Genomic DNA, 21,664 nt, shown 5'->3' on the forward strand with positions numbered 1-21,664 from the left:
TTCAACAGATTATACAGACTGTTGTCATACTACTAATTCAACTGTTATATTTATATATTTTCTTGTTACCTTTGAACTGCCATGCATTACCTTACCGATGTATTATATGTATAAGTGTGAGGGATTGATATCCTTTGTTAGAGTCTCCTTTAGTTTATTTTAGGCAGGGAAATCCTCATCAGGATAGAGATAGTGAGGAGTTTATCCAACATTTTTATTTAATAAAATGGCATCTGTTGAAAGACATTCACAAAGTTGTCAAGCCTCACATGTCTGATCCCGCACACCTTCCTGTGTCATATAGATCTCAGGGGGCGGATGCAGCATCTGGAACTAAACTACAGATCACTGCTGTGCATTTACGTTCCTGGGAGTTTTTTAGTTGGTCTAAAATAGAAAGGTCTGGTTGTATTTGACTAATAAAATCGGTGGAATTGCATTTTTCAGCATAGCCTGCCTTTGCTTACATTTAAGACATTGAGGCCGATTCATGGAATAATTGTGCGCCGCAATTTGTGGCGCAAGCGTGAAAAAGCATGCGTGCGATTAATGGATGGCCCTGCGTGTGTTTTTCCTGGTATGTGCGCCAAATCCATGCTTACCTTACACGTCACTGCAACTTTCCAAACACGTGTGCGATAGGAACGGGGAAAGCGCACAACTTCTCGCGCACACACCTAAAAAGGGGGCGGAACACGGGGAATGGGGAACTACGTGTGAAAATGTAGGCGTAACGTAGGAAGTACCGCTGGGAAACACGCGCAACGCCCACATGCTAGTGAACAACACGTATTCATGGAATGGAATAGGGAAAACCTGCGCACGTCAAAACACACGCACAAATACGTCTGCCACACGAAAGCAGGCATAAGCGCCCCCACGCCGCATATAAGTGCGCACAAACCACAAACAAGCATATACAGCTACGATGAATGTCCCATTCCTCGCAGCAGTGATCGTGGGACACCGCAGGAGGAGGAGAACAGCCAGCCCCCACATGTTTTCTGCCCAGGACCAGCCTTTTTGGGATGCCTGATGACTAGGTCTATGGCAGGTATAGGTTTCCACCTCATATCATCCTAGACCTGGTCACTGAGTGGGAGGATGAACTCACATCACCCACCCTGTGCTCCCAAGCATTGAGCCCCTTGGAGAAGGTGCTCAATGTACTGCATTTTTTGGCCACTGGATCATTTCAGCGGAAAATAGCCATAGTGGGGGGCGTCTCACAGCCCGCGCAGTCACGTTGCCTACACCAGGTGTCCGCAGGCACATATACATGCCCAGAACACCCGCAGAAAGGCAGGCAGTGGTCCAGGACATCTACAGGGTGGCACACTTCCCCAAAGTGCTCGGTGCCTTAGATTGCACCCATGTGGCCCTACATCCACCTAGGCCCACTGAAAACATCTACCGCAAGCACTGGCATTCCATCAACGTGCAGGTTGTATGCGATGCCAAGGGAATCATCACCTCTGTCTATGCAAACTATCCAGGGTCCGCCCATGACAGTTTCATATACAGAATGTCTGCCCTGAGCCGGGCCCTGGAAGCTGGGAAGCATGGCAACACATGGCTCATAGGGGAGTTCAAATGCCTGTGCGCATGCATGCATGTCACACACAGACAAATACACAAGCCCAACTAACGACAACCATTATCACCGTACCAGGGGACAGTGCCTTCCCTCTGAACACCTACATGATGACGCCAATATGGAACCCTGCTACACCACCCCAGGTAAGATACAACGCAACCCATATTGCAACCAGGGCCATAGTGGAGCGCACATTCGGAGTCCTCAAGTCACGCTACCACTCCCTTGACCGCTCTGGCGGACAGCTACTATATGCAGCCCCAGTAGTGTGCAGAATCATTGTGCAGCATGTGTCCTGCACAACGTTGCAACACAGCGATGCGTACCGGTGGACATGGTGGTGCACCACATCCCCAACCACACTCGCAGGTGCTGCGCATGGGAGGGGAAAGAGCATGTGGCAAGGCAGCCCGTACCCAGCTTGTGGACACATTTTTCACCTAAACTCCAACCCCTGCGGAGTGCACACAGGCCTGGCACATACAGGTGACAATCGATGATGAGAAAGGGACACCCTGAGAATGTGTCCATCCCTAGCTACTTAAACACAACCAATCCCGTGTTACCAAAAGGAACACATGCAAGGAGCATATCCCACCCACGCCCCTGCAAAATAGGGCATGAAAGTACTGGTATGCCACCCAAACCCTCCCAACCCCCATGACCACCTTCTGCCACACTATGCCATGGTATGCAACGGCAAAACCAAATGCACAACACATGACACAATCGTCATGAAGTGCCACGTGAGGAATTTAAATAGACACCAGACAATCACACCTGACATGGAATCTGAAGAAATGACTGGCCAAAACCTCACACCCTGAAAACTGTGGCACAAATGCATACTGCCAGTGGTACAAGCAACAAAAGTCAGAATACCTGTTGCCATGCACATTGGACAATAGCAAATTGGCATTACAAACACCATGTGCTGCGTGTGTGTCCCCTGCAACACACTGCTCACCGGACAGCACAGTGAGTGTGCATTGTGTTGGGGAAACCCCTTGACAATCATGAAAAATAAGTACAATCAACAAAAAGTACCCTGTGATGCATGTACACTATCAATGAATTGGAAGTGAACATGGATTGTAGGGACACAGCATGCCTGAGAAGGCAATCTGGGTGCACGTCGACCAAGAAATTGAGAGGGCATAAATCACCTCTTTCCCCTCATCGTTCTCGCCCATACACGGTAACCCACAATTTACGCCGGCGGCAGCGAATGAGCCAAACTTCGATCCTTGGTTTCAGGGTGGCTGTAGGATGATACGGGATATGTTAACAGGGGGGGGGGGGTGAAAGACTTTGAACAGTGCAAGAAGGACTCTGGGGAGGGGGAGAAACAGAGGTTCTCTTACCTTCAGATTTGACATTGGATCTCCCATCCTACAGTAAGACAAGCGGGGACACAATCTCTTACCCAGTTCGAGAAGTACCTAGATATGGACACAGGTGATAGAGGGGTGGTCTCGTCCATTTATAAACTTATAAAATGGGAGGAAATTATACATTCCGGAACATATAAGAGCAAATGGGAGCAGTCTCAAAAACGAGGGCATAGAAGAACAGCAATGGATTAAACTGTGGTCCCAAATCCCGAAACTATCAAGATCTCTCCAAATTCGGGAGATTTGGCTGAAGCTGGTAATGAGATGGCATTCAACCCCTCTCAGGTTAAATAAAATGTACCCCAAGATTTCTGTTTATTGTTGGAGGGAATGTGGCGCAGTGGGCTCTTGGGCTCACATTTGGTGGGAATGCCCAAAAATTGGTCCCTTCTGGTCTTTAGTTCAGCGAGCAATCACCCAGGTGGTGGAGATTCCACAGGGAGGCAACAGGGCGCAGGACTTACTGGGTCTTAATATTGTGCTCACAACGATGCCATCCAGAGCTGATTGCAAATTGTACATGATTATGATGATGTCAGCAGCATTGTTCCTGGCCAGGAAGTGGAGGTCAAAGGACCCTCCACAGGAGCACGAGTGGGTATGGAAGCTGTGGGCTCTGGTGGCATTGGAATGGCTTACCTACTCGATCCAGGGGTCTCACAGGCGATTTTATTCAGACTGGGCCAACTTGTTGACATTTTTAAAGGCCGGAGCACGCCGTGCATGGTGCCCCAAGACCATGGAACTATTGGGCATTGTACAACCTCAAGGCGAACTAGACTTGTGAAGGCTTACATTCTGTTCTCCTCGAGATCACTTCGCCGGGGATGCGGGGCTATATTCATGAGAACAATGTCCCTGATTTACTTCTTTAAACCTGCTCTGATGTCCAACCTGTACGTTTTCGGGGGGGGGGGGGGGGGAAGATAGGAGAGGGGGAGCTATAGAGGGTTAAGGGGGATTTCTGTTCTTGGTTCATTTAAATCATGGGTGCACAACATACGGCCCGCGGGCCAGTTGCGGCCCGCCATGCCCTTCTGACCGGCCCGCGAGGCACAAAGACTTTCCTAATGGAGGGCGGCCCGCGGCCGCCCTCCATTAGGAAAGTCTTTGTTGTCTTCCGGGCCGGTGAAAACACTGGCCCTCATTGGCTCAGCACACACACGCATCACGTCGCTCCTACGAGCCACGTAATGCGTGTGTGCTGCACCAATGGAGGGCCAGCACTACGGCTGGCGTGGCCCATAAGGCTTGATGCCGGAAGGCATTTCAGCCTTGGACCATGCCAGCCGTAGTGCGATTCCAGCGACTTCCAGCTTACCTGCCTGCCTGCCTTCCAGCACGTCTCCGGTAAGTGGTCTGTTTGTGTTTGTGTGTCGGGTTTGTTTTGCTTTATGTTTGTGTGTATGAATGTTTGTGTTTGAATGTATTTTGTGTATATGTTGAGATGCGGGGGTGCGGGGGTGGGGGGGTGCGGGGGGGTGTCGGATGTGTATGAATGTTTGTGTTTGAATGTATTTGAGTGTATGTTGAGATGCGGGGGTGAGGGGGTGTGTCGGATGTGTATGAATGTTTGTGTTTGAATGTATTTTGTGTATATGTTGAGGTGAGGGGGTGTGTCGGATGTGTATGAATGTTTGTGTTTGAATGTATTTTGAGTGTATGTTGAGATGCGGGGGTGGGGGGGTGTGTCGGATGTGTATGAATGTTTGTGTTTTAATGTATTTTGTGTATATGTTGAGGTGAGGGGGTGTGTCGGATGTGTATGAATGTTTGTGTTTGAATGTATTTTGAGTGTATGTTGAGATGCGGGGGTGGGGGGGTGTGTCGGATGTGTATGAATGTTTGTGTTTGAATGTATTTTGAGTGTATGTTGAGATGCAGGGGTGGGGGGGTGTGTCGGATGTGTATGAATGTTTGTGTTTGAATGTATTTTGAGTATGTTGAGATGCGGGGGTGGGGGGGTGTGTCGGATGTGTATGAATGTTTGTATTTGAATGTATTTTGAGTGTATGTTGAGATGCGGGGGTGGGGGGGGTGTCGGATGTGTATGAATGTTTTTGTTTGAATGTATTTTGTGTGTATGTTGAGATGCGGGGGTGGAGGGGTGTGTCGGATGTGTATGAATGTTTGTATTTGAATGTATTTTGTGTGTATGTTGAGATGTGGGGGGGTGTGAATGTTTGTATTTGAATGTATTTTGTGTGTATGTTGAGATGCGGGGGTCGGGGGGTGTCGGATGTGTATGGATGTTTTGATTTGAATGTTTTTTGTGTGCTGAGTTGGGGGGTGGGGGTTCGGGTCTGTATGGGTGCTTGTTTGAGAGTTTGCTGATTTGGAGGGTTGTGGGGGGTTCGGGTCTGTATGGGTGCATGTGTGTGTGTGCTGAGTTGGGGGGGTGGGGGGTTCGGGTCTGTATGGGTGGGTGCATGCTTGAGTGTGTGTGTGCTGAGTTGGGGGTGGGGGTTTGGAGTTGGGGGGGTGGGGGGTTTGGAGTTGGGGGGGGTGGGGGGTTCGGGTCTGTATGGGTGCATGTTTGTGTGTGTGCTGAGTTGGGGGGTGGGGGTTCGGGTCTGTATGGGTGCTTGTTTGAGAGTTTGCTGATTTGGGGGGGTGGGGGTTCGGGTCTGTATGGGTGCATGTGTGTGTGTGCTGAGTTGGGGGGTGGTGGGGGGTTCGGGTCTGTATGGGTGCATGCTTGAGTGTGTGTGTGCTGAGTTGGGGGTGGGGGTTTGGAGTTGGGGGGGTGGGGGGTTCGGGTCTGTATGGGTGCATGTTTGTGTGTGTGTGCTGAGTTGGGGGGTGGGGGTTCGGGTCTGTATGGGTGCATGTTTGTGTGTGTGCTGAGTTGGGGGGTGGGAGGTTCGGGTCTGTATGGGTGCATGCTTGAGTGTGTGTGTGTGCTGAGTTGGGGGTGGGGGTTGGGGTCTGTATGGGTGCATGTTTGTGTGTGTGCTGAGTTGGGGTGGGGGGTTGGGGTCTGTATGGGTGCATGTTTGTGTGTGTGCTGAGTTGGGGGGTGGGGGTTCGGGTCTGTATGGGTGCTTGTTTGAGAGTTTGCTGATTTGGGGGGGTGGGGGGTTTGGGTCTGTATGGGTGCATGCTTGAGTGTGTGTGTGTGCCAAGTTGGGGGTGGGGGGTTCGGGTCTGTATGGGTGCATGTTTGTGTGTGTGTTGATTTGGGGGGTGGGGGGTTCAGGTCTGTATGGGTGCATGCTTGAGTGTGTTTGGGGCATAGTGTTTGGTTGGGGGTGAGGGGGCCATGGGGCATAGTGTTTGGTTGGGGGTTAGGGGGGTGAGGGGGCCATGGGGCATAGTGTTTGGTTGGGGGTGAGGGGGCCATGGGGCATAGTGTTTGGTTGGCGGTGAGGGACAGGGGGCATAGTGTTTGGTTGGGGGTGAGGGGACCATGGGGCATAGTGTTTGGTTGGGGGTGAGGGACAGGGGGCATAGTGTTTGCTTGGGGGGTGAGGGACAGGGGGCATAGTGTTTGCTTGGGGGGTGAGGGACAGGGGGCATAGTGTTTGGTTGGGGGTGGGGGCCATGGGGCATAGTGTTTGGTTGGGGTGGGAGCCATGGGGCATAGTGTTTGGTTGGGGGTGAGGGGGCCATGGGGCATAGTGTTTGGTTGGGGGTTAGTGGGGTGAGGGGGCCATGGGGCATAGTGTTTGGTTGGGGGTGAGGGGGCCATGGGGCATAGTGTTTGGTTGGCGGTGAGGGACAGGGGGCATAGTGTTTGGTTGGGGGTGAGGGGGCCATGGGGCATAGTGTTTGGTTGGGGGTGAGGGACAGGGGGCATAGTGTTTGCTTGGGGGGTGAGGGACAGGGGGCATAGTGTTTGCTTGGGGGGTGAGGGACAGGGGGCATAGTGTTTGGTTGGGGGTGGGGGCCATGGGGCATAGTGTTTGGTTGGGGTGGGAGCCATGGGGCATAGTGTTTGGTTGGGGGTGAGGGGGCCATGGGGCATAGTGTTTGTTTGGGGTTGGGAGCCATGGGGCATAGTGTTTGGTTGGCGGTGAGGGACAGGGGGCATAGTGTTTGGTTGAGGGTGGGGGCAATGGGGCATAGTGTTTGGTTGGGGGTGAGGGGGCCATGGGGCATAGTGTTTGGTTGGCGGTGAGAGACAGGGGGCATAGTGTTTGCTTGGGGGGTGAGGGACAGGGGGCATAGTGTTTGGTTGGAGGTGGGAGCCATGGGACATAGTGTTTGGTTGGGGGTTAGGGGGGTGAGGGGGCCATGGGGCATAGTGTTTGTTTGGGGTTGGGAGCCATGGGGCATAGTGTTTGGTTGGCGGTGAGGGACAGGGGGCATAGTGTTTGGTTGGGGGTAAGAGACAGGGGGCATAGTGTTTGCTTGGGGGGTGAGGGACAGGGGGCATAGTGTTTGGTTGGAGGTGGGAGCCATGGGGCATAGTGTTTGGTTGGGGGTTAGGGGGGTGAGGGGGCCATGGGGCATAGTGTTTGTTTGGGGTTGGGAGCCATGGGGCATAGTGTTTGGTTGGCGGTGAGGGACAGGGGGCATAGTGTGTGGTTGGGGGTGAGGGGACCATGGGGCATAGTGTTTGGTTGGGGATGGGAGCCATGGGGCATAGTGTTGCACTCCAAGAGTGAACTAAAATAATAAAGCTAAAACAGGCACAGTTAGGAGATGTACATCCTTTGCTTTTTTGAGGAAACCTGACTCAACAAAGGCCATACTCCTCTTGGGTAACCCAAACAGCAAACTATAGCAGTCCAAAATAACGGAATGTCCAATCAAGGGTCAATAAAATATATATAATTTAATTAAACAGACGATATACAATAACTAAATCGAAATAAATGATAGCAATGGAAAATGTGTAGTACAAAATGTAAGTTTGAAATGCAATAAAAATCGTTACCCCTCAAAAACATATCTTTTTACATGTGTTTAATACAAATTGGGGGTTGAAAAAGCCTCCTGACATGTCCCGCCTACCGCCCCGCCCACTTTTACTTTTCGGCCCACTATAGCCCTCATGTAAGGTACTTTCGGCCCTCTGTCAAAATCAGTTGTGCACCCCTGATTTAAATGCAAATAAAAACGTATTGGAAAACAAAAGGGAACTGCTTTTTTACCCATTCTAATGTTATTGTCCTCAATGTGGTGGGTACACAGCGCATTTTGTCCTTTAGTTTTCCCCTCCCTCTCTCTCTCCCCCACCTGTCCCCCTCCGCATCTCCAATGTTGCTCTGTCCCCCTCCTCCAAATCCTTCTTTTCCATCCCTATCTTCCCCTTCCCTATCTTATCCCTGCCCACCCCCCTTCCAACTCAAGGATTACACCATTATTCTGAAGCTTTGCCTCTTGCAAGGTCAGTCTTGCTCTCACGAGTCCTGCAGCGCGACCCTGGGATTAGTAATACCCAACTCTGATGTTCTCCTTCTCTCGCCTTCAAGGAGGAAGGTCGTCTGGAGATGTGTGGAGGTCGTTGAGGAGGGTGCCCCACTGTAGCTCTATGTCATCCGATTCCTCTTCCCTTCTCTGCTCTCGCATAGCGGCTTTTTCTCTCCCTGCCAACTTTATAACATCTTGGGTCCATTGTTGTAATTGTTGGGTCCATCAGGCACTTCCATGTGATTGCCATACTGCAATTCGCTAGCACTAATAAAAAAATGCCCAATCTTACTCGATCGTCTCGTTTCCTTCTGCTTACCCCTGGTATCAGTCCCAAAAGGCACACTTTAGGTATACATTCGATTTGCCTCCCAAGTAAAGCATTGATCTTCTCTATCACAGACTGCAAGTATATCATGCTCTAACATGACCACACCATATCTCAAAAATCTGCGGACTCGCCTTTAAATCTCAGGCAGGTATACAGGATTTTTGCATCCACCATGTTCAGTTTCTGTGGCATCATGTACAACTGATGTAAAATATTGAACTGGATTCATTTAAAACAGGCATTACGTGAAACCCTCATGCACATTTTTGGAGTGTGGGCTATGGGTCCCATGGGAGTGTGAGCAATGCATAAGTGACCCTCGAGTCCACTGTGAAAAGTGGGCCTCTATAGGGTTTACAAACTTTAATTAAAGTTAACAGAAAACTTTCTAGCAGAAGGAATGTTGCTTTGATCTATTATCACAATTGAGTGCAGCTCCGTCCTCGGCTGCTTCAGCCTTTAAGTGCTAGACTTATTAAGCATTCCATGAATTGTACATTTTGAGACAATACCTGCCTTACCTCCAGATTTTTCCCGCAGACTCAAGATTTTTAACCGTTTCTCCTGGTCTCCGGGGAAGCCCCTCGGATTCCAGGAATTTTGGTGTTCTTTCCGGGTCCCGTCAGATCCTCCACCCAATTGGCTGCCATAGACTGCTGCCAGTAGCCAATCGGGTGGAGGTGTGGGCGGGATCCGGAAACGGCGCGCAATGTTCACGCCTGCACACTATATGAGGCTGCTGCTGGCGGCCAGCTTTTGCAGACTTTTTTTTCCTTCTTTGCAGGACTGCGCAGTGCCGGCAGACTCCCGACCTCAGTGTGACCCTGCCGAAGTGTTAGAGCGATGCCGACCGCACCAAGCCTGCCTGCTGCCATCCATGTGCCGTGCCACTGCCTGAGCGAGAACCCACAAATTGAAGTAAGGGGATTCTGCCTGCGTTTATTTTGTATAGTTTTTCTTTCCTTTACCCAAAGCGAACGGCAAAAATACTGCTTTCAATCCGTGTCATTGGATTGAAAGAAGTATTATTACTGGGGGCGCCGCGTTCATTTTGCTTACGATAGCATTGAATGAATAATTATGATTCATTCAATGCTATCGTAAGCAAAATGAACGCGGCGCCACGATGAGCCAAGGCACTTTACTGCCGAGCTAGAAACCAGGGTAGGGGTGCGGTCAGAAACCTGCAGACCGTCTGACTGGGGAGGGGTGTCGCAGTCTTTGAATCAAACGAGGGCGGGTCAGGCAAATTGAACATATTGCGTCTGCGTGGACTCAACAAGCAGTGGTGGCTACTTGCCAGTCTCCCGTAATAGCTGTTAGTATATTAAGACTTGCAGTACCTAGAGGATTCTGCGCCTGCGATCTGCTCCGTTTACTGTAGGTGAGAGTAGCTGCCCCAGTGCACACGCACGCACTGCAAGATGCCTATATGTGTTTGCAGGAACATATTAGTCTATGTGCTAGAGCACCTCCGCAAGCCGTCATCTAAATGAAAGATCAGTAGCCTAGTTTTGAATAATCCTTATTTTTAATTTGTTCACATTGAACATGTAGAAACCTTCATATTCAGTGTTGTCGAATCTATTTATTCTGTATATATTCGATCTTACTGTATTCATATTGTAAACAAATATATATCAAATTTCATTAAATATGTGCCACAACTTTATTCATGTTTTGGAGGCAGGTGTCCTTTTGCCAACATGAGTTTTGACAGAAGGTCTTTATCAAGGCCAATACAATCAATCCCAGATTATATAGCTTCCCATCACGTGATCTATAATGATGTCTACAGATTGTTCCTTTTCTCAATCAGTTGTCCATAAAAGCATGTATTCTGTAAAATCAAATTCATTCTTTTTATGGCACTTAGTATGCAGCCTTCCAAATTGGATGCATTTAATTTGTCCAAGTTTTTACATCCAAATTCCTTTAGGTTACGAATGGATCAATTTTAGCATCAATAATTATGTGGATAGCACCACCCACACAATTATTGATGCACAAATTAGGATACTAATCTTTCATTCAGATGGGAGCTTGTGGAAGCGCTCTAGCGCAGACACAAAAATCTCCTTTAATATCTCCAAGAAACCTGAAGGGGAAACCAGGGAGTTGACCTGATGAATAGTTCCCAAAAAGCTGCAGGGATAGTCAGATGCTGCGTAAACTCCACACCGTCACCTCGATTGTCAAAATCATTTATTTGTTATTGGCTTTAAAATCTAAACCACACATCTGACCACTAGGAGCCGAGTTCAGAGAGTACCAACTCATACAACTGCCAGATGAGCAATTGCAAAGTGATAGATTAGACATGTCTTGGGACTGGATTTCAAAATTGGAAAGCCCAGTGACTGGCAAAATTAAGTTCCCGCTGCTCAGCAATTTTGCCATGGCTGTGCTTATTCTACCACACAGCAATGCAGACTTGAGAGGATTTTCAGCATGGTTGAGGAAAACAAGACCGAATTCTGTGCCTCTCTTGCTGCCGATAGAACTCTTGGATACATTATCAAATGCAAGGTGAATATGTTAAGTGGCAAGCGCTGTTATGACATGGATTTTACAAAGCCAATGCTCAGAAAGGTGCAATCTGCATATACTGTGGAGATTCATGGTGAGAAGGCATAATGTTCTTGTCTTCATAGTTGAACAAGCAATTAATTGTAAATTGATGGAAATATTGCCAAGAAGCATAAACTTAGTGCTACAATAAATTTGATATTGCATGTCTTTGGACATTCACATTTATTGCATTCCACTGTAAAGGGCAAACTGCAAAAAAAAAATGTATGACGGCTACAACAACCGAGTCTACCTTCTTGACAGGTTAGAGAGTGTGGGCGCAGCCGTGTGCAAATGGGCAGATTCTTGTGTGGCTGTGGGCTGGGCATACATCTCAGGATTTTTGATTTACAAATGTAGGCAAGTATGTTTGAGACTTATATCAAGTGTTCAATAAACTAGGCTATAGCTTTTCATCTAAATACGAGGCTTCCATTACAGTGTTTAAACACTTATTCCTAGAGCAAGCTGATGCTAGCATTGGGAAACGTTTCACAAACCGTAACTTGTGAAAATACGAGGCTGCCAGAGACAGAGGGGGCGCAGGCGAAATGGCCACCTAAGCTGTCGTCTCCCACTACAGGCGAGAAGATGAGGTGAAGTGCTGAATAATTTTAAACTATCTCAACATTATGAACGAACGATTTGTTTCCTGATCTATTTGTGCATGTCGTGTGCAAAGGAGGAAGAAACCCATGCCTCCGATCGCACTTAAGGAAGGGAGGAACTACAGACCGGAAAGCCACGGGCCGGAGTGAAGGGAGACCCATAACATGGCAAACACCCCCTGCAGCTGGTGAAAATATTTCAACAATGCGCTCCGCCCTGTGTCGCTGAGCCCCGCAACGAGAAGTGTGCAATTTGCAGTTAGACCGCAGCCTCAAAGCGAGACGTGGATCACGAGTAGCAGAACAGTCATGCCACGGCAGAGCCACTACGTTGCCGGTAAGCGGGAAGTGTCTCCCAGAGACACAGTTACGCCGCACTGAGCACCCGACAGGTAGACCCATGCTCCCTCGCTTCCGCAAAGAGCGGGCAGCACACAACGGGAGTATCCTAGGGGGGGGGGGACAATAATGTGTTGTGGCCTAAACAGATGACAGGACGCTGTAGTATCTCTAACGGTCTTTATTGACTAACAGCAAGTGAGGAGGCTATGCGTGGCCTGGTGGCGCGGGGCGCTTACTCACTGTTCACTGCGACCAAGTCCTGTGCTTCCCCAGTTGCTTCACTGTGGAAGGGTTGTGCACACCGGTGGCACGCTGTAGTCTCCTAGGGCCCCCATGAAGCCTCCAGTGGCTGTGGTGTTACGCCCTAGGAGCTGTGGTGTGAGTTCTCTAACTCACTTCTTCATATCATGTAGTCAGGAGCAGCGCTCCTCTCTGACCGCTTCTGCTGGCCAGCTGGCGCCAACACTGAAGCGGGAACGTTTTCCCGCGGAGCGTGGGCTCGCGAGATCCCGTCTCGCGAGATCTCGCGAGAACACGCTCCCGCGATCACGTGATGTCCCCACACAATGCTTACTTGAGGTTCGGAGCGAAGCGAAAAATGAAATGAACACGCAGACGAAGCCTGTGCTCTGCATAACGTATGCAGTCGGCTTACCATGAGAGGGCTCCAGGGAAGCAGCAGTAACGCCAACCTTGTTGGCAGCAGCAACGCAGACCTCGCTGTGCGAGATAACAACAGCACCCAAAGCACTACATTGATGTAACCAGCAAATCACACGAAACATTGGCAAATGAAAGAGTCAGCAGGGGAGGCACAGTGCAGAAGGTGAATGAGTTGTTAGCCTGCACTTGGGGAGACATTGGAAAAGAAGGTACATGCAGTGTCCTGTAATAGCTGCAGTTGAAGGAAGTTCCCCGGGCACGATTAGAAATTGAGGAAGCGCTGCACAGAAAAGTAAAGTGAGCAACGCAAGGACAACTGTAGTACAAGAATCCTACGGAGCATGCAATAAACACTCCCAATACACTGGCAGCTTGCAAGCCATGTGAGGCACAGTGAGTCGCACAGTGAGAAGGAGCTTCAGTGTCAGAGAGCTGGGTAGCCTTGTCAGTGAAAAATCTGAACATGGTCACCCAAAAAACAGCAAGTGCAACCTGGATTGCACCTAACAGAGGAATTGGGGATGCAAACCACCTCCAATAGAAGAAATAATCACAAGTTCCCCGCCTTTAGTCATCCTGGACCCGACAACCACCCTCAAATTACAAGGATTCAGTTACGGGCCAGTTACAAGGGAGCACGACCAAGAGCAAGGCCTGCCAGAAATCCCACAAGATGGCAGGAATAGCTCGACCAAAGCAGACATCCGCCTCCTACTAGGGAAAATTAGCTCTATAAAAATCTAGCCTGACCGAAATAACTGACTTACAAGCAAGAATGGTGAAAGTAGAAGACCGGATCGAGGCTGTTGAAAACAACCAGCTGTCAGACAATTTAGCAGTAATGGGCTGCGAGGCGAGGTTCTTTTTGAAAGGGACATTGAGCTGAAGCTCGACGACCTAGAAAATCGAGAGCGAAGGTCCAACATTTGTATTATGGGCCTCAGCGAAAGACAAGGAGAAATGCCAGCAGTACTGGAAAGTCGAGTTAAAGCCCTGGTGCTGTCACTCTTCGATCCCACGGATCCTCCCACCTTGGAGTTCGACAGGATACATAGGGCGGCAGGTCACCCAAATGGCCCAAGATCATTCCTCGCCAAATGCCACTACTATAAGCAAAGACAAGACATACTACAGAAAGCAAGAGAGAGCCAGTGGAATTTGAAGGATCCAGCGTCAAGATCTTTTGGTTGTCACGCTGAACAAATGGAGAGGTTGTCGTCCTTTGACAGGTTGGCTGCAGGAGCAGGTGTTCCACTATCGATGGAGATTTCCCTTTTCCTTAAGCTTCGAACATGAAGGAGAAAGCTATTGTGTTACAACAGACGGGGAGGCCCAGGAAGTTCGAGACTTTACAAGTAGGAGTTCCAGGAGCTGAAGGAGGAAATGCCAGAAAACCGAGCAGCCTGATACATAAGGAAGGGTCCTCCTCACCGCGAAGGGGTCGAGCCCCAGGAACGATAAAATATAAATGGTACAATACGCGCTGAGAGTTTAGTCCCCGGAAGAAGGCACCAACTTAAATAATCGCCTTCTCAAAAGGGTGCACATGGTTTTTGAGGGGCAAAGGTGCAGTTTTTGATTAGTAGGGACTCCGTTGTATTTGTGTTGAAAACAACAGACATGAGGTTCAAAATGATTGGAGAATCAAGTGTGTTCATATGTTGAGATAGTTGGGGTGGAGCAGCGAGAAGTCTTCATCACTATGTGGTTAAGTTCTGTTGAGAGGTTATAGTTTGCCTGGAGTGGGGCCCCTGAAGTATGGCCCTTTGTTTTGCAAGGGCATCTCAGACCCAGGAAAATGCAGACAAAGACGATTTTCAAGGCGAAGGGGAGGTGGGAGGGAAACAGAGGGGTAAAGGGAAGTTGTTAACCAACAAGGAAGTAACAGAGTCACAACCTTTTATGAAAAAGAGGTACAAGCGCTTCAAAGGGGGTACAGCACCAACCACTGAGTCATGCCACCCGGAGAGAGCCGAAGAGCCTCAGCTAGAAAATCGATATGGCATCACCTGAATGGGTAAAATGTGGGTCCCTCAACGTCAAGTGTTTGAACTCACTGCATAAGCGCTCCATGCTAGCAAGCAAATTCAAACGATCAAAATGAGATGTATTGTTTGTTCAGGAAAAAAGTTTGCCCAAGGGAAGGAATTCAAGGTTGCCGGTAGGGGGATAGGAGGCGCACTGTGGGCCTCGGGCGAGTCAAAAAAAGGTGCGGTGGGAATCATTTATAGGAAGTCGTTGGGCCTGCAAATAGAGCAAATATATAGGCAGGAGGGAGGGAGATACATTGCATTGAAAGGCAAAATAAAAGCATGTGCAATCACTCTTTGTTCAGCTTATGCGCCCAATAAAACCAATTACGCTTTGTTGAATCATTCCTTGGCTTCCTTAGCAGTTGGAAAGAGGGTATTTTAGTCTGTGGAGGAGATTTAAACTACATACCTGACCCAGGGATGGATTGGGATTCCATGAGGCAGGGGGCGATTCCAACAGGGGGTTCCGCCAAGGAAGGCCTCCCAGATTTACTAAAGCCGCTTCATTTTATCGATACCTGGCATACAAAACATCCAAATGAACAGGCTTTCACTTTTTACTCCCCCCCCCCCCCAACCCCCATTTTACATTTTCTCGGATAGATTATTTGCTGATTGAGGCTGAGAAAGAAAGTACAATCATATCCACTGCATTAGAAATAGCAGCTTGGCCGGACCATGATTTATGGGCGCTGGAATTAGACTGAGCCCCTTCCCCGCCCCCATGTACGGAACGCAGATGGATCTGCAATGATACCCTCTAAAAAGACCCGATATTCAGGGAGGCCTTAACTGATACAATTAGAAATTACTTTGCTGAAAACGACACGGGAGAGGTATTGTTGAATATGGTGTCAGAGGAGGCGAAGGCCACAATTCGAGCGGTTCTGATCTCAGAAGTGTGATGCTGGAAATGCATTGGAGGGACAGGGCCTCCATATCCTTTATTGCCTTATCATGTATGGTCTGTCTTGTATTCCATGCAGGAGTTCATGTGGGACTCCTGGCTGTACGGCTTTTCCTCTTTTTGGTTTGGTTAACAGACCCTTGGGATACCCTTATGGCACACATGGGTGGGAGTACGACCCTATTTTTTGGGCACCTACCTATGTGTGGCCCACAGAGCAGGGTACGGGCTGGTGGCAGCTCCGTGCTGAATTTACAGGTGCCCTGAGCGTCCTCCATTTTGGGATGCCAGGCCCTGCCATTGGAATCAGATGATTCCTGACAGGAGACAAGATGGCTCCTGTAGCCTCTTGCTTTCTGTCTCCTGTTACCTTAATTTTCCCAAAGTCCCGGGAAGCCCCGACTCTGTCCCTTCCCCCTGACTGGATGTTGGGTGGAAGTTCCATATATGGTGAAGTCCAGGCCAGACTGGCTGGAGCCTTCCCAATGACTGTATGTTGTGGGTACGCCCATGGGGTGGGACCTGGGTGAATGGAGTGTGTGACGAATACGCATTCTGTGTTATGGGTGTATACTAGCTGGTGGTTGACACAATGACTGAGACACCCCAGCCCGAAACTGGTATGAATGCAGTGTGTAGTGTTCAATGGCTGGGTACTTGTCCGAATCCACATTCTGTGTTGTGAGTGTCTGGATGGAGAAGAATGGCCTGAATGCACTGTGCACCTGATTGGCTGACTGACTACCTGAATGCCCTTCTGAATGATTGGTTGCCCGAGTGTGACCCAGCAGAGTGAATGGGAGATCAACAGTTCATCTGGGGGCCTCTCACTGCTAGAAATCTTTCAGAAGCTGAAGTTGAAACTGATGCTTGACTTTGAAGCCCACTGGAGGAAGAAGACCTGCTGCTGCTGTCCTTCGCTAATCAGAAAGCTACTGTGCCTTCAAAGTACTGATCCAAGAGAGGACCTGGCTAAGAGACCTCTACCCTAGCTACGAGGGACCATCGTGCACCAGCCGATCTTTGCCAAAGCTCCCTGGTAGACAGACCTACGAGAGGCTGCCGACCGGAGACGGGGACCGCCAAGGAGAATGAAGAGAAGCACCAGACAGCCGACCGCCGTCGCCGACAGGAGCCGCAGTGCTCCCCTTGCCTAAGAACATTTGATCCAAGGACTCCCTTGTTCATCACCGTCGACCGCTTTCGTCCTGCCATAGAAAGTCAAGGCCGCCGACGACCGAGAAGAATCCGCCGGTGGGTTTCCCGCCTTCCGAAGACCTCAGAGACGCCGACGAAGCTACTGAAGCCAGCCATGGTCATGTCCCGATCGCCGACGCCAAATGTCGACGACCCAACACCCTTGCTGGGCCAAAGTTTTTATTTCACTCTTTGCGGCAAGTGTGATGCTGGAAATGCATTGGAGGGACAGGGCCTCCATATCCTTTATTGCCTTATCATGTATGGTCTGTCTTGTATTCCATGCAGGAGTTCATGTGGGACTCCTGGCTGTACGGCTTTTTCTCTTTTTGGTTTGGTTAACATACCCTTGGGATACCCTTATGGCACACATGGGTGGGAGTACGACCCTGTTTTTTGGGCACCTATGTGTGGCCCACAGAGCAGGGTACGGGCTGGTGGCAGCTCCGTGCTGAATTTACAGGTGCCCTGAGCGTCCTCCATTTTGGGATGCCAGGCCCTGCCATTGGAATCAGATGATTCCTGATAGGAGACAAGATGGCTCCTGTAGCCTCTTGCTTTATGTCTCCTGTTACCTTAATTTTCCCAAAGTCCCGGGAAGCCCCGACTCTGTCCCTTCCCCCTGACTGGATGTTGGGTGGAAGTTCCATATATGGTGAAGTCCAGGCCAGACTGGTTGGAGCCTTCCCAATGACTGTATGTTGTGGGTACGCCCATGGGGTGGGACCTGGGTGAATGGAGTGTGTGACGAATACGCATTCTGTGTTATGGGTGTATACTAGCTGGTGGTTGACACAATGACTGAGACACCCCAGCCCGAAACTGGTATGAAAGCTACTCCCTCGATGACCATCGTTCACCGTTTTCTTCATCTCGGAAGTTCGACGATCCGTGGCTCCTGCCTGAAAGGGAGCGCACTCAAGAAGGGCCCGTCGATTCCCTGACGAAGAACTCTCCAACACCAGGTACATTTGGGTTGCAGAACTACATGTGTATATAACCTTGAACCTTATTTATATAAAGATTGTGTTTTAACTAATACAGTGTGTGGACATTCCTTTGTGGGTGCTTGGGGACTAGACTGTACTTAAGAACCAGCCCGCATCACCTCCTGAGAAGCTAGGGCTTGATTGCTCATCCACGTTTACCAAATAGAAAATCTTGGCTGGGGTCCTCTGTGCCTCTCCTCTGCCATATAGAGAGCAGGAGTACAGACACCCCCCTCCGGTCTTTACACTGACGTCATCTCTGCAGCCCCACTGATTACTTGTTTGCCTGACTCTTAAGCACCTAAAATGTTTTATTTTTGGGAGTTAAGGCATCAAGGATATACATTTCTGGGCTGCGACATCTGTTCGCTGTAGGTCACAGGAGGTCAAAGATCGGTCACTGGCAGAACCAGTGTCAGATTCAGTCCTCATCTCTTTGCTTCTGGGCTCCTTAGCTGAGAAGAGGTAAGGCCTGTCCTTCCAGGTAGCTACCCTGCAACCTGATAGTCAAATAACAGGTAGGCACTACAGCCACCCAGAGAGCCAGGTCCCAGGGAGAAAAAAAACCTTGAAGGGCAAAACCCCCAAGGTGTAGAGAAGAGGATCCAGGTAAGATGATACTCGTCTGTGAATGGAACTGAGCAAGGTCTCCAGTGTTCTAATCTTCCAGGTAGGGTTGATGCTTGTCTTTGAATGAGACTGCAAAGGACTCTGGTATACAGATCAAGGCGAGAGTCCAACAATAAGGGCAGCACTCAGGGGGTTGCATTGCTGATTGCAGCTTGAAACTCTGCTAGAAGCAAAGTGAATGCATAAGAAACCTCCTGCCGAACCGTTCCGCATGGGAGGAGCCCGCAGAAGCAGTGGAAACAGGAATTCTCAGGAACCCAGGAAAGGGACAGCAAAGCAGAGAGGGGAACCCAAGCGCTATGGGAGGGAAGCGGAGAAGACGGGGGGAACCAGGAGTAGATTCCAGGAAAGGAGAGAGCACAAGTAAACAAGGTCGAAAGGCTAACCAGCGCACAGCAATTCAACTACAATTGCAATGCAGCGAGCCTACCATGTTCACCCTACTTATTTCCGGACAACAAACGCTTCAGACCACGCGAGCGTAATGACATCACCGCAGGGCAAAAACGTCTGGGCGCCATCTTGGATCGGGCTGGAACGTGAAAGCGCTTCCGAAATGAATCCTGATCTGATAAACGCCAGAAAGGCGAACACATGACATCATTCCCCCTTCTGTACCTGGTTCCTCCCGGTTTCCAAGGGTTCTGCTGATGAAACCTGCGAATCAGACAATGGGCATGGACATTGTCTGATGGTTCCCTGGAACTTTCAGAACTGGGATACCCTTTCCAATTAATCAGATACTGTAAGGTTCTGGTTAGTACCTGGAATCACATATCTTGTTCACTTCGTATTCCACAGAGTTGTCTTCACAGGGAGGGGCAATGTCTTCCCAGAGTTTACCCTCATAGGTCTTTAGTAAAGAGACATGGAACACAGGGTGTATGTGATTCCAGCTAGGTGGCAGCTTCAATCTGTAAGCCACGGGATTCATTCTTTTTAGCACCCCAAGGACAAAATATCTTGGTGCAAACTTCCCTGGTTTGAGTCTTCTGGGGAGATAATTAGATGAAAGCCATACCATGTCTCCTTCCTGATATCCGCTTGTATCCTTACTCTTGCGATCAGCAACCCTCTTAGTTCTGTCATGCGATTCCTTTAGATCTTGAAGGGTCTCTCGTTGTACTGTACAGAGATGGTCCAAATGTTGCTCCACTGAAGGAATAAGGGTGATCACCGGGGCAATCTTTCGGAACCAAGTGGGATGATACCCATAAGAGCGATAGAATGGCGGAGTGAACCTCGTTGTTGTAGGAAAACTCTGTTAAGGGTAACAAGAGCCAATTGTCTTGAGACAGATTAGTAAAGCGCCTTAGGTACTATTCAAGAGTCTGATTTAGCCACTCTGTTTGGCCATTAATTTCAAAATGATAGCCTGATGACATGGCTCTCAAAATGCCAAGTTTCCTGCACATGGCAGCCCAAAATCTTGATGTGTATTGGACACTTCGATCTGATATAATCGAGTCCGGTAGTCCGTGTAAACGAAAAATGTCTTTCAGAAAGACTGTACTCATTTATTCTGCGGTTGGAATCATTTGTAAGGCAGAGAAATGCCTCAATTCGGTATACATGTCCACGGTAACCATAATCACTGTACGACCATGAGACTCCAGGAGATAGACGATAAAATCAGTCGATATCCTCTGCCAAGGGCGATCAGGTAACGCAGGCGAACAAAGTCGTCCTATGGGCAACTGACGAGGTGTTATGTTTTGGGCAGAAATGACACAGTCTCTTATGTGTTTTCTCATGTCCGTGGACAGAGCAAGCCACCAGAAGTATTGTCTTATCAATTCCAAGGTTGCCCTGTGACCTCAATGACCAGCCACCAGAGAATTGTGTCCCAGGGCTAGGATCCAGTGTCAAAAGGTGGTACTTGGCATATATATTGCAGAATGATAGTAAAACAAGCCATCTCGAAGGGTGAGCTTCTTTTTGAGTATGTCTGTGAGGGGTTCATCAGAGGTATCCCTCTGTAGCTGCTGCAACCAGGTTTCCACTGAGCACACAAAGGCAGAGGTAGGAAACATCTTTCTGTGGAGCTCTTTTTATAGCGTTTGAGCTGTTCTGGGATAACGGTTCTGCAATGATGTTCTTAGTTTCAGGTATGCAAGTCATGACCAGAGGGTAATGCGAAAAGAAGTGTGCTGACGGGGCCTGTCTGCTGTTTTGGCATTCAAAGTTCTGTATGGCCATCAAGTTCCGATGATGCACTTCGGTAGGTCTTTAAGCCCCAAGGAGAGAATGCCTCCACTCCGAGCAAGTTAGTTTGATGGCGAGCAACTCCTTTTCCAAGACCGAATAATTACACTCTGCCACAGATAGTGTCTTAGAGAAGAAGGCTATTGGGTGCTCTTTGTGATCGTCGAATCTTTGTTGAAGTACTGCACCAACAGCAGAGTCTGAGGCATCTGCCTCCAATATAAAGACACGTTGACAGTCTGGTTGTTTCAGCAAAGGTGCTGACGTAAACAGGTGTTTAAAATCCTGGAAGGCCTTTTGGGCAGTGATAGACCAGACGAACTTGGTGTTCTTCTTTAGTAGAGATGTCAAAGGAAGAACCGTACTCGAGAAGTTCTGGATGAATTTTTGGTAGAAATTGGCCAGATGAAGAAACCTCTGGGAGTTCCTTGATAGAACGAGGAGGGGGCATTTGAAATACGGCTGTGACCTTTCGGGTTTTCATGGATATTCCATTACCAGACAGTATGTACCCAAAGTATGATACAGAGGTTACATCAAAGTGGCAGTTCTCCAATTTCCCCTTCAACCGTTGAGTCTGTAGCCTCTCCAGGACCTGGCGAATCGTTTTCTTCTTGGGTCTTCGAGACTACCAGGATAACGTCTAAATAAACCACGACTGAATGCATCAGCAGATCCACAAAGACATCGTCCATGTATCTCTGAAAGACCGCAGGGGTGTTGGCTAAATCAAAGGGCATGATCCGATACTGGTAGTGACCAAAAGGTGTTCTGAAGGCGGTCTTCCACTCATCCACTTTTTTAATTCAGATCAAATGGTAGGTGCTGCGAAGATCCAG

At 49.0% G+C, this 21,664-nt stretch overlaps 1 protein-coding gene across 4 annotated transcripts in view; it reads right to left on the reverse strand.

Moving 5' to 3' along the window:
- Positions 1-21,664, reverse strand: part of THAP4 (THAP domain containing 4) — a 934,450-nt gene that overhangs the window by 667,381 nt on the left and 245,405 nt on the right. The window contains exon 2 of one of the 4 annotated variants that reach the window (XM_069618120.1): positions 15,307-15,415. The exons of the other annotated variants lie outside the window; for them this stretch is intronic. Within the exon in view, the coding sequence (XP_069474221.1) occupies positions 15,307-15,334 (28 nt within the window). The 5' untranslated portion in view covers positions 15,335-15,415. The remainder of the gene's footprint in view (positions 1-15,306; positions 15,416-21,664) is intronic. 4 annotated transcript variants of the gene reach the window in all.

This window comes from Ambystoma mexicanum, chromosome 10, assembly GCF_040938575.1.
Source record: "Ambystoma mexicanum isolate Mex_15411 chromosome 10, UKY_AmexF1_1, whole genome shotgun sequence".
Classification (NCBI taxonomy): Eukaryota; Metazoa; Chordata; class Amphibia; order Caudata; family Ambystomatidae; genus Ambystoma; species Ambystoma mexicanum.